The sequence below is a fragment of the Tauraco erythrolophus genome, chromosome W (assembly GCF_009769465.1).
Source record: "Tauraco erythrolophus isolate bTauEry1 chromosome W, bTauEry1.pri, whole genome shotgun sequence".
NCBI classification, from domain to species: Eukaryota; Metazoa; Chordata; class Aves; order Musophagiformes; family Musophagidae; genus Tauraco; species Tauraco erythrolophus.
This window is the reverse complement of record NC_141497.1, coordinates 1033114-1046219: the sequence shown is the minus strand read 5'-3', so window position 1 is coordinate 1046219 and position 13106 is coordinate 1033114. Positions and strand designations below refer to the sequence as shown.

The window sequence follows — 13106 nt, the reverse complement described above, 5'->3', positions numbered from 1 at the left end:
TCTGTGGTCAGATAGCCAGTTCATTGGTTTGAGTTGCTGCTGAATTGCATGGACATTTCAGCCTCCCTGAGATGGCATTAGAATTGAGGCATGTGGGACAGGACAAGAAGGGGACGAGAACCATTTCACTTCATCAGTAGCCCACACTTAGAATCATAGAATCATAGAATCATAGAATGGTTAGGGCTGGAAGGGACCTTCAAAGGTCATCTAGTCCAACCCCCCTGCAAGGAACAGGGATATCTCCAACTAGATCAGGTTGCTCAGGGCCTCGTCCAACCGGGCCTTGAACGTCTCCAGGGATGGAGCATCCACCACCTCTCTGGGCAACCTGTTCCAGTGTTCTACAACTCTCATGGTAAAAATTTTTTTCCTAATATCCAATCTGAATCTACCTCCCTCTATTTTAAAACCATTACCCCTTGTCCTATCACAACAGGCCCTCCTGAACAGCCTCTCCCCATCTTTCTTGTAGGCCCCCTTGAGGTACTGAAAGACCGCTATAAGGTCACCCCGGAGCCTCCTCTTCTCCAGGCTGAACAGCCCCAACTCTTTCAGCCTGTCCTCATAGGAAAGGTGCTCCAGCTCTCTTATCATCTTCGTGGCCCTCCTCTGGACCCTCTCCAACTGGTCCATGTCCTTCTTATGTTGGGGGCTCCAGAACTGGACGCAGTACTCCAGGTGAGGTCTCACGAGGGCAGAGTAGAGGGGAAGAATCACCTCTCTCGACCTGCTGGCCACGCTCCTCTTGATGCAGCCCAGGATGCGGTTGGCCTTCTGGGCCGCAAGAGCACATTGCTGGCTCATATTGAGCTTCTCGTCCACCAGTACTCCCAAGTCCTTCTCCTCAGGGCTGCTCTCGATCCATTCTCTGCCCAGTCTGTATTTGTGCCTGGGATTGCCACGACCTGTCGCTGCTGTCTCGGGGACGGAGAGAAGAACGACACAGAATTCAGGTGCAGGAGAAAGAGCCAACGCCAACAGCAGGAGCAGCAGCAGCAGTATCAGCAGCGGCAGCAGCAGCATCAGCAGCATCAGCAGCATCAGCCGTTTATTAATTACAAATCTATATATATATATATAATATGGTTCACAAGGATGGCCAAGGCAATTGGTCGCTTGACCATCCACCTCCCAGAGTGATTGGCTAAATGCTACAACACCCATTTCAAAACAACTTTCCCAGTGTGCCATAAACAAGACTGCATAACAAGCTACAGGTGCAAGATAAAGTCTTAGTTTACAAAAACCTCAAACTGTTTCTCAGCTAGCCTGCATGGGAAAAAGAACTTTCACAGGATGCTGCAGTAGCTGGAAAATTTCTGCTTCTAGCCTTTTGTATCCACAATTCCCCCTTTTTGTTTAAGACTAATTTAAAGTAGGCAGAGAGATTCTCCAGCAATGCCATAAGAGATACACATATAGCAAACCCAGTTATACGTCCAGTCATTAATTCTAAATAGCCTTAAGGGCTCTACATTCTGACTCCATAACATAAGAAACTTTAAGTTCAGTCTCTGCTTGTAGAAGGACCGGGCTGATGGTCGATGTCTTGGTCGTCATCAGGAGGATCATCAATCGAATGATCCGCATTCTGGCCGTCATTTGAAGGTTGCCTTGGAGGTTGCCTGTTCTGCTTCTGGTGCCGCAGGTCAGGGCGAACGCATCTTGCAGGTAGCCATCGTACCCCAGTATCTGTGGAAACGCAAGCATACCCACGACCCCAAGCAATAAGCTCACACGGGCCTTCCCACTTCTTAGTGAGTAGGTCCCGTACCCAGACTTTCGCTCGAGGCAGGTGCGTCTCGCCTGAAGACTGCAACGAAAGAAAATGATTCAGAAAAACAGGATTATTTGAATTTGGTGGCACTGTAAGATGATTAATTGTATATAATGCTTTTTCTAGGCGACTCTGTGGGGTTTCTCCATGCATTCCCCCTTTTTGTTTATCTAAAACACGCTTCAAAGTGCCATGAGCGCGTTCAACAATGGCTTGGCCAGTAGGAGAATGCGGAATACCCAAAGTATGATTTACACCCCATAGGTGTAAAAACTGCCGTGTCTTCTGTGAGACATAGGCCGGGCCATTATCGGTTTTCACAGAAAAAGGCACGTCCAAGACCGCGAAGGCGAGTTTCCAATGGGCAATGACATCGCGACCTTTCTCCCCAGTATGAGCAGTTGCCCACATAGCTGAGGAGAAAGTGTCAATAGACACGTGCACATACTTAAACCTGCCAAATTCAGGAACATGCGTTACATCCGTCTGCCAAAGCTGCAGGGCCTTTAGGCCTCTGGGGTTTACCCCCGATGGCAGAGGTGCCGCAAGTCCGTGGCAGTCAGTGCAAGCGCTGACAATGTCCCAAGCCTCAGTGGGCGTTAAGTGGAACTGTTTCTGCAGGGTATGCGCACTTTGATGGAAGAAACTATGCGATGCTTTGGCTTGTGCAATTTTGTCAGGCTGAGGCGCTACCCAAGCAGGGTTAGCTAGCATGTCAGCCCTGGCATTGCCTTCTGTTATAAAACCTGGCAAGTTGGTGTGACTATGGATATGCAAAATGTAATACGGATGAACTCGAGCTTGAATTGCACACCACAAAGTTTTCAATAGTGAAAACAGAGCCGCATTATTCACTTCCTTCAAAAGTGAACAATCTAAGCGTTGGGTTATGTCTGCTACGTAGGCAGAATCAGTGACCAAATTCAAAGGTACCTGAGAGAACCGCTGAAAAGCCATGGCAACAGCCCTCAGTTCAACCAACTGGGCTGAGCCTGACTCGTGGCCTTCCAGCACCTGCCACTCAGATTCCTCCTTCCAGGTAACAATAGCTTTCCCGGTTTTCCCGGACCCGTCGGTGAAGACGGTGGGTCCTTGCACTGGCACCCAACTATTTTTTGGCCGCAAGGTAAAGCTTGTCGATTTTGCCAATTGCAGTAATTTATGGCCGGGCAGATGATAAGCAATCTGTCCCGAAAAGTTTTGCAGCGCACTTTGCAGAGGAGCACTGTTAGTAAGGCTCCACTCAAAGTGTTCCTGCTGTACTGGAAGAACAATTGTTGCAGGATCCGCTGCCATTAATTGCAAACACCTTTGGCGGCATTTGATTATCAGACAAGCGATTAATTCAAACAATGGGGATGCTGTCTTTTTTGGCTGATGTGGCAAAAAGACCCATTCCAAAATATGCAAAGGGTCGGGCCACTGTTTATTCCACTGGCCAATGATACCTGTAGGATGAAAATCTGGAGTGGTAATGAAAACAGTGATATCAATGGAGGGATCCACTCGATAAACCTGATGAGCAGAAACAGCCTGTTGAACCTCCTCCAGCGCTCGTCGCGCTTCAGGAGTCAATTTCCGAGCTGAATTCAACTCGGGGTGCCCCTTTAAAATATTAAAAAGCGGGGAAAGTTGTGCTGTGGTTAGCCCTAGATAGGGACGTAACCAATTGATGATACCCAGCAATTTCTGAGCATCATTCAGGGTTTTAATAGAACTCGAGAATTGCACCTCTTGGTGTTGTATAGTTTGATCCAGAATTTTGACTCCTAAATATTTCCAAGGAGGATGCTTTTGAACTTTCTCCGGAGCCACCTGCAATCCATAAGAATGCAGAGCAGCGAGCAGCTGAGGCTGTATCCTCAGCAGCTCATCCTGGGTGGATGCTGCCACCAGGATATCATCCATGTAATGGTAGCAGTATGCCTCAGGAAACTGCTCGCGGACTCCGGACAAAGCTTGAGCGACATACCATTGGCAGATAGTCAGGCTGTTCTTCATGCCCTGAGGTAGAACCTTCCATTGATACCTCTTCGCAGGTTCGGCATTGTTAACTGCAGGCACAGTGAAAGCAAATTTTGGCTTGTCATCAGGATGTAAAGGAATAGTGAAAAAGCAATCCTTCAAATCAATGATCAGGATTTCCCACCCTGCTGGAATCATGGTGGGTGAGGGCATACCAGGCTGCAATGCCCCCATACTTTCCATCACTGCATTGATTTTTCGAAGATCCTGCAACAATCTCCATTTTCCTGATTTTTTCTTAATTACAAAAACAGGAGTGTTCCAGGGACTAGTGGAAGGCTCAAGGTGTCCCTGTTGTAATTGCTCCTGAACTAACTGATGAAGGGCGACTAGTTTCTCTTTTGGTAGGGGCCACTGGGGTTGCCAGATGGATTTGCTTACTAGCCACCGCAAAGGCAGCGTAGGATACTCTGCGCCCTTCAGCACAATGGCCCCCATCAAAAATTTGTCCCAATCCGTACCCCCCAAGCCGCCAATACATCCCGCCCCCAGAGGTTAAGCGGAGCTGCAGTGACATAGGGCCGAACCGTAGCTGTTTGCCCCTCTGCATTTTTCACCACCACAGGTCGTTCGCTTAAATAGCTCTGTGTGGTTCCCCCCAACCCTGCAATGGGTGACCCCACAGGGGCTAAAGGCCACCTAGGAGGCCACGCAGAGAAGGAGATGATTGTCACGTCAGCGCCCGTGTCGATCAAACCTCGGAGCTGAATCCTGGACGGCTGGGCATTTGGCAGGATTAGGGTACATGTCATCTGTGGCTTTTGGCTAGAGATGTCTGTGCTCCAGAAGACCTGCGGAAGTCCCGTAGATCCAAAGCCACCATTTCCACGACTTCGTTGTTCTGTCCTGGGAACACATGACTTGAAAGGCACAAGTTGAGCAATTTGAGTCTTTTCAGGAATAGTGACAAGGGGGGTGGGTGTGGAAACCATAGCACAAATCTGGCCTGTAAAGTTAGCATCAATAACTCCTGGGTGTACAAAGATCCCTTGAGGGGTGACACTAGATCTTCCCACCAATTGGACTCCCATACCAATCTTCTGAGCCTGCTCAAGGACCTGAGGATGCCAGGTGGCTTGAAGATCAGGATCAGAAAAGGCATTAGCTCCCATAAGAGCATCTGCTGGAACTCCATGTCTAGGATCAGCTGGAGGTAGTTGCATATTCCCAGCCGCAGCTTTCTCAGCCATCTTTCTCCAATTGGCCTCAAAAACTGAATATTGTACAGGTTGAAATAATACCTGACCTAAATGCCTAATATCAAATGGAGGCAGCAGGTCAGTATTCAGCACTCTAATAATCTGCATGACTTCAGGAGACCCTAGCCCATATTGTGCCACTTTGGATTGCAAATCTTGGACCACTCTCCAAGCGATAACATCATGTGTGTCAGATTGACCTGAGTTAGGAAGAGCTTTCTGTACAGGAAAGGCTTGGATGATACCCTCTGTGGGTTCACTACCACCTTGATCTACCTGCACAGCACTTTGAGGCACTATAATAACCCGCTCAGGTCCCTTTTCATCTTTAGGCATCCCGACTTTCTCTATTAAATCCCAGTCCCCAACCTCCAGAGCCCGCCTCTTGACCGATTCCCAAAACCGCTTTGAATTATTTGGACGCACAGTCACACTACATTCGGGAAGCGTCCAAGGACGGTTGTAGGTCAGCTGTGTTACTGGTTGCCGGTGTCTGACCACCGCCACAGTTTCCCGCAGTGTAGTAAGCGAGTCCGCAGTAACACTGTTTGCATCGTCGGGCCTCACGGATGAGGAAGGCTGGCAGGGCACAGGTGCCGGGCCAGCGGGCGGTGTAGAGGCGGAGGCTGTGGACGGTTGCGGAGCTACGCACGGCAATGCAGCTTGGGGGGCTGCGGCTTGCGGCGGCATCACTGTCCGTGCAAGCGCCGCCGTCGGGGGGGGTGCCGGCGCCGCGTTCGGGGCCGCGTCCGGGGCCGCCGTCGGAGGGGCTGCCGGCGCCGCACTCGGCGCCACTTCCGGGGCCGCCGTCGTGGTCGGGGGGGCTGCCGTCGGGGGGGCTGCCGTCGGGGGGGGTGCCGACGCCGCCCTCGGCGCCTGTCGCACCGCCTCCGTCAGTACCACTAGTTGCTGTAGTATTTCCCGCAAAAGCGCCGTACGCTGGTGTGCCGAGAGATCCGCTACCGGCGTCTGCGCCGTTTGCGCCGGGAAATGCGCGGATGCTGGCGCGGGACACAAAGGCGCCGGAGCCGACGCCGCCGTGATACCTCCTGCCCCTCCCGGTTGCAGTAGAACCCCGGCTGCCGTGCCTGGCTGCGGCAATGGCAGAGCCGTAGGAAGGACAGATCCCGCTGCAGGCACTGAAGCAGCCGGCTGTACGGGCGGCCGTAGCGCGGAGGAGGAGGGGGGGGCCGCTGGGGCGGAGGGTGGGGGACGCTCCAACGCTTTGCTTTGACCGGTTAGTTTTGCTAACTGTTCCACTGGGGAGGGGTACTCAGGCGGAACATAATCCCGCGGGGAGGGGTAGGACCTCCGCGCAGTCCCCGCGAGTCTCTCAGTGCCCGAGGGCAGCGGAGACGCGGCAGGTACGCTGCCTGTGCTGTCCGGGGTTAGTGATCCCTCAAATAACTCATCGTCCCCTTCAGAGCCTTCACCCGCAGATTCGTCAGAGCCCGGTAATTCTTTTCCTTCTCTTCCTGCTGTCCACTTCCGCATTATACCGTATAGGGACCACCACGTACATAGCAGGTCAATTACGCTCTTATCTCCAAGCATGATCTCATGAAATAACTTATCCCCTAACAGTTCCCAAGCTTCTGGGTTAAGGGCAGTGTCTGGATCAGCTACAAACTCATGTTCTGCTGCCCAATTTAGCAATTCACAGACAGCTTCATCACTTATGTCAGCTCCTGCGATCGTTATCACATTTTTGAAGGCAGAAAATATCGTACTTTCTTTCACGGAGCTTTGCCCCATCTTCTCAGTCTAGAGTTTTGTCCCCGGAGCCTCAGGGGAAGCACGTACCTTCTAAATTCAGTTGCGGTTGTATCACGTCGGGGTCACCAAATGTCGCTGCTGTCTCGGGGACGGAGAGAAGAACGACACAGAATTCAGGTGCAGGAGAAAGAGCCAACGCCAACAGCAGGAGCAGCGGCAGCAGTATCAGCAGCGGCAGCAGCAGCATCAGCAGCATCAGCAGCATCAGCAGCATCAGCCGTTTATTAATTACAAATCTCTCTCTATATATATAATGTGGTTCACAAGGATGGCCAAGGCAATTGGTCGCTTGACCATCCACCTCCCAGAGTGATTGGCTAAATGCTACAACACCCATTTCAAAACAACTTTCCCAGTGTGCCATAAACAAGACTGCATAACAAGCTACAGGTGCAAGATAAAGTCTTAGTTTACAAAAACCTCAAACTGTTTCTCAGCTAGCCTGCATGGGAAAAAGAACTTTCACAGGACGCTGCAGTAGCTGGAAAATTTCTGCTTCTAGCCTTTTTGTATCCACAACGACCCAGATGTAGGACCTTGCATTTGGCCTGGTTGAACTTCATGAGGTTGACACGGGCCCACCTCTCCAGCCTGTCGAGGTCCCTCTGGATGGCATCCCTCCCTTCCAGCGTGTCGACGGCACCACACAGCTTGGTGTCATCGGCGAACTTGCTGAGGGTGCACTCCATGCCACTGTCCACGTCACCGACAAAGATGTTGAAGAGGGCCGGGCCCAACATGGACCCCTGAGGGACGCCACTCGTGACCGGTCTCCACTTGGACATCGAGCCGTTGACCACCACTCTCTGAGTGCGGCCATTGAGCCAGTTCCTTATCCACCGAGTGGTCCATCCATCAAACCCATGCTTCTCTAGTTTAGAGAGAAGAATGTCGTGCGGGACAGTGTCAAAAGCTTTGCACGAGTCCAGGTAGATGGTATCCGTTGGTCGACCCTTGTCCACCGATGCTGTCACCCCATCATAAAAGGCCACCAAGTTGGTCAGGCACGATCTGCCTTTGGTGAAGCCATGTTGGCTGTCACCCACCACCTCCTTGCTCTCCATGTGCCTTAGCATGGTTCCCAGGAGAATCTGCTCCATGACCTTGCCAGGCACAGAGGAGAGGCTGACCGGCCTGTAGTTGCCCGGGTCCTCCTTGTTCCCCTTTTTAAAAATGGGGGTTATGTTCCCTCTCTTCCAGTCATCGGGGACCTCGCCAGACCGCCACGACTTCTCAAATACAATGGCCAGTGGCTTGGCAACTTCATCCGCCAGTTCCTTCAGGACCCGCGGATGGATCTCATCAGGTCCCATGGACTTGTGCACCTTCAAGTTCCTCAGATGTTCTCGAACCTGCTCTTCAAGTACAGTGGGCGGTGGTTCATCCTCACAGTCCCTGCTAGTTCTTTCCACAGCTTGGGCGGTAAGACAAGAGGCTTTACCAGTGAAGACTGAGGCAAAAAATTCATTGAGTACCTCAGCCTTCTCTATGTCCCGGGTAACCAGAGCACCAGTATCCTTCCGGAGGGGGCCTACGTTCTCCTTGGACTTCCTTTTGTCCCCTACATACCTATAGAAGCTTTTCTTATTGCTTTTTATATCCCTTGCCAAATTCAATTCCTTCAGGGCTTTAGCCTTCCTCACTTGATCCCTGGTCACTCGTACAGCTTCTCTGTATTCCTCCCAGGCTATCTGTCTCCGCTTCCACCCTCTATAGGCTATCCTCTTCATTTTCAGTTGGTCCAGGAGCTCCTTGCTCATCCACGCAGGCTTCCTGGTCTTTTTGCCCGACTTGTTCTTCATCGGGATGCACCTCTGCTGAGCTTGGAGGAGGTGCTCCTTGAATGTGGACCAACTTTCCTGGGCCCCTCGTCCCTCCAGGGCCGCCTCCCACGGCACTTTGCCCATCAGGTCCTTGAAGAGGCCGAAGTCCGCCTTCTTGAAGTCTATGTTATATTATGTCTTATGTTTTATTAAAGTCACTGCGAAATTGAGGTGGTTGTCAGCCCTGAAAGTGGTTTTAAGTACAGCGCTGTGCTGTCTGCTCTTTTGTTTCATAACGCTAATGAATTCTCTTTGTGTAGGGATGAGAAATAAAAATACCTGCTTAACCTTTCTTCCCTTGAACACTCAATCCAAACTTGCGAGTGTATCAGCTAAGCTTAGTAGCTTAAATTTAAATAGCAAAGCCTCTGTTTAAAACTAGGAGTTTCGTGAACATGGATTCTTTTCTTTCTGTTGCAACTTTTCAGAGGCTATTAACTTTAAATGTAATGTAGCAGCCAGTCAAACTTCAGGCTTTGTGATGAGGGAGTGAAGTTGTAAGTTGCTTATCAGCCAAATTCTCTTCATTTCTTAGGTGCTAAGTCTAGTTGTGTGTTACTTATGTAAAACTGTCAGTTTTCAGTGGTCACAGATAGAGCTGAGCTTGATTTATGATTCTGAAAATGTGCTGCTCGTTTACAAGCCCATGCTATTTTCTCACTTTACTTAAATCTGCTGCTACTTTTGGTTCGTGCCTATTAATGGAGGCTCCTTTTTCTTTACTGTTGTGATCTTGTCATTGAACCAGTTTGGTAAAGAAATAGTTGCCCTTCCTTTCCTCCTGCTTGATTTAGCAATTAAAGTTTTGTTATTCTATAGTTAAGACTTAAAATACTGTATTATAAAACTGTGAAACATTCTGTGTTTTGTATACAGTGGAAAAGAATATTTAGGTTTTTTTTAATCAAGGAGAGTACAGAAAACAGTGAGAAGTATCAGCTATGATGTGCTTTTCTTCATAGTCCGAATTTTCCTGTTTTGGGAAAAGCAGCAAATTAGTATGTGCATGGAGAATGAGATTAATGCTTAAGTGATGGTACCTGAAAGTTAGATTGTGATGTTCAGTTTCAGATACACAAGCTCTTTGTGTGAAGTCTTAGGGAAGCTTATGTTTAAAACAAAAAAACCCAACACAGAAACTACCTTTTAAATTTTGTTAAGAGCTAGGCTGAGGAAGTTTTGCCTGTTTTAAGGAACGTTACAACTGTATTGACTACTTCAAACCAGATAACTTGGTCATCTTTTTAAAACATTATCATTTACCTTGAATCGTGTTCTGTTTTTATAGCCTCCTTCATATAGAAAATATAGCAGGAGATGTCAGTTTAAATGCAAGTCTAACAATGCTCTATCTTCTATGTGAAAGGAAGTATTTTGTATGTTTTTCCATGTTTGACGTCATGGTGTTTTGAATAACCATGTTCCATATTCATATCATTTTTTTGTTTTTGTTTTCAATTTATACACAGCACTTGCTCTGAAATTTGGGGACTGAGTACACCAAACATGATAGATCAGTGGGATACAACAGGCCTTTACAGCTTCTCTGAACAAACCAGGTGAATATTCTGCCCTCTCTCGCATCATAGAAGTCTTGTGGGAGGGATTGGCTTTGGAGGGTCTGTAATGGGATGCTTTAGCTGTAAAATACACTAAAATGCTTCCTAGGCCTCTCATGGTACAGCATTTTAAAATATTTGCTTGCCAGTGTAGGAATCCAAGTGTTCTCAGCTGATGTTTTGACCAATGAAACTCTAATTCTGGAATATTCCTTTTTCATGCCAGTGCCATTGAAAGAATGGGAAGACTTGTTAAATGCAAGCTCTAATGTGATTTGGTATTTATATTAACAAAGGTGGGGAACTTAATTCTTTAGACCTAATCTTATGAAATGTTTAAACTGCTTTGTATGCCACAAGCTTTCAGTTAAGTCTTACTAATCGGCTCAGATACAAGCTACTAAAGAATTGTTTGTAAATTCTTCAGTAGTTAATGGTGGGCAAATTCTAAACAGGGTCTTTATTTTTTCACATCACATTATTTGATTTGTGTATTGAGGTTTGTCTCCCATCCCATAACACTCATAAACATCTGCATTTGTGTAAGCATATGCAGTCTGTCTTAAAACTAGCAAAACGTTTTCAGCTGGTAGCAAGGCAGATGAAGTCAAGAAGATAAACTGTACAGCCCTTACAGGATGTGCATTCATGCTTTTTGCATTACAGTTATGCTGCCGTGTGGATCACTTGGGCACCTGACTGCTTATATGCTTATTTGCAGTCCTGTGGGAATTCTTATGCTTAAAGCCATAAAGCATCCATGCCACAGCAAAGCCTTGAGGTTTAGCAGTGGAAAGGACTACTAATCATGTGATTTTATTTATTTCTTTTTAAACAACTGTCTTCTGCATTTAAAAAATATTGTATGAAGCAATCACCCTAAATATTTGATTGGAGGTAAAGTGGCTTTTAATGAACTCTAAATTCACTGGCAATAATTTGAGCAGTTAAAAAAAAGTTAAGACACTGCTTGATACAATCATTTTTATCACATTTGAAGTCTTTTAACAAGAGTATAAATTTCACTAACAGTGTCAATCCACTGAATTCTGAGAATAAATAAACTACCCATCCCATGTGTGTACACTGTTGCTTGAGCGGTGAAGAGACAGCATGCAGCCTGTAAATACCTCTCAACGTCTCTCCCATATAGATCTCTCGATGGCCGTCTACAGGTATCTCACCGTAAAGGATTACCACATGTTATTTACTGTCGTTTGTGGCGCTGGCCAGATCTTCACAGTCACCATGAACTCAAGGCAATTGAAAACTGTGAATATGCTTTTAATCTTAAAAAGGATGAAGTATGTGTAAACCCTTACCACTACCAGAGAGTGGAGACGCCAGGTAGGAAGACTGCTTCTGACTTTCTATAGCAGCATCTGTATGTACTTGTTCAGCATAACGTTTTAAATGAAAAATAGAGAAAGATGATGCTTTCTCTTGTCAAAATTACAAGATTATTAGAGATATAGCTGTTGAGAATACCATTCCCTGAAAGTTTTTAACAGTAAAGATACTGAAAAAAATCTTTACTTCACAAATGTGTTGAATAACCCAATAAACACTTCCAGTACCGCTAGCAGTTTCCAGCTGGCTAAGTATGGTCTGGCATGACAAGCAGAATAGAGATGACTTACCTTTGCTAATGTGGAATAGTCTTACTCAAGAGGCACCTCAGGAATCTGTTTCTTCCAGTAACTAGCAGTACAATTGCAGTATTAGCAGTACTGAGAGTCAGAAAATTTCGAAACATCTGAAGAAACTGTTAGATGTTTTAGATTTTTTTTTCTTTTAGCTCACAGAAGTGTGTATTTTGAAGGTCTTACTAATGCTTTGAATTTTGCTTTTCCAGTCTTGCCTCCTGTACTAGTGCCACGGCACACTGAGATTCTAACGGAGCTTCCACCTCTTGATGACTATACCCATTCCATTCCTGAAAACACTAACTTTCCAGCTGGAATTGAACCGCAGAGCAATTATATACCAGGTATTTTTTTAACTCCCACTGTAAACAGTACACTTAACATTGTGCCACTGGAATAAAGATGGTAATTTCATCCTCCTAAGTAATCAAATTAATTGAAAGATGCACCAATAAATTAAATCTAGTTGATTTCGTATATTAATTGCAGTGGAAATACCTGTTGCTTGCAGAACATGATCCTGCGTGAAACCACATTGCTATGGTTTCACAATAACTTACTTGATTTCAGTAGCTTAATTAAGATTCAAAATGCTAATGAGTACAAAGTAGACCTTCACCTTATGCTTTAAGCCTGTTTTACAAACATATAGGGGGTGCCAAATGCTGTTTATTTGAGATTGAGTAGTAAACTGCTTCTCAATCTCACCATATGTAGTATGTGGAGAAAACTTTAAGTTGCAAAACAGTGACTTAAAAGTGTTTTGATCTGTAGTTCACAATTGATCAAGGTCTGCTTTGTGTATTTGTTACTATTGTGTGCGTACAGTTTTGTCTTTTTAGTAGGAAAGAGCAACCTAACAATACTGAACTCTTAAAAAATTCCTCTTCCCTGTCTTTGCCTCTTCCCCACCCCAAAACAAATACCAAAACTAGTCTGCTACAGTGCACCCGAAAGCCTGTACCCTTATTGAAACATAAAATCAGTGACCTTTGTTTCCTGCCCCAACTTCCTGTTTCCTATCTCTTCAGGAAGTTGCCTGGAGCATAAAACCAAGCAAAGCTGAAGTTTTCTCATAAATGTTTAATGCAACTATGTTACGAACAAGCTGAAAATTCAGATCTGGACTCTCACAAAGAGGACTTTCTTGAAACTCAAATATGTGCAATGTATAAATTGGACCTACATGTCTTAAACAGGGTATTGCTTGTGTTTTCTTTAAATGTATCCAAGAATTGAAATGGCACCAAAAATTTTTCAATTAATTTGATCTCATCTGTTTAATTTGTGCCACATTT

General features: G+C 46.5%; 1 protein-coding gene across 1 annotated transcript in view; it reads left to right on the top strand.

Moving 5' to 3' along the window:
- Positions 1-13106, top strand: part of LOC104374688 (SMAD family member 2) — a 79639-nt gene that overhangs the window by 42410 nt on the left and 24123 nt on the right. Inside the window, exons 3-5 of the mRNA XM_086630245.1 lie at positions 10073-10162; positions 11316-11509; positions 12018-12152. Coding sequence (XP_086486371.1) covers positions 10073-10162; positions 11316-11509; positions 12018-12152 — 419 coding nt within the window. The remainder of the gene's footprint in view (positions 1-10072; positions 10163-11315; positions 11510-12017; positions 12153-13106) is intronic.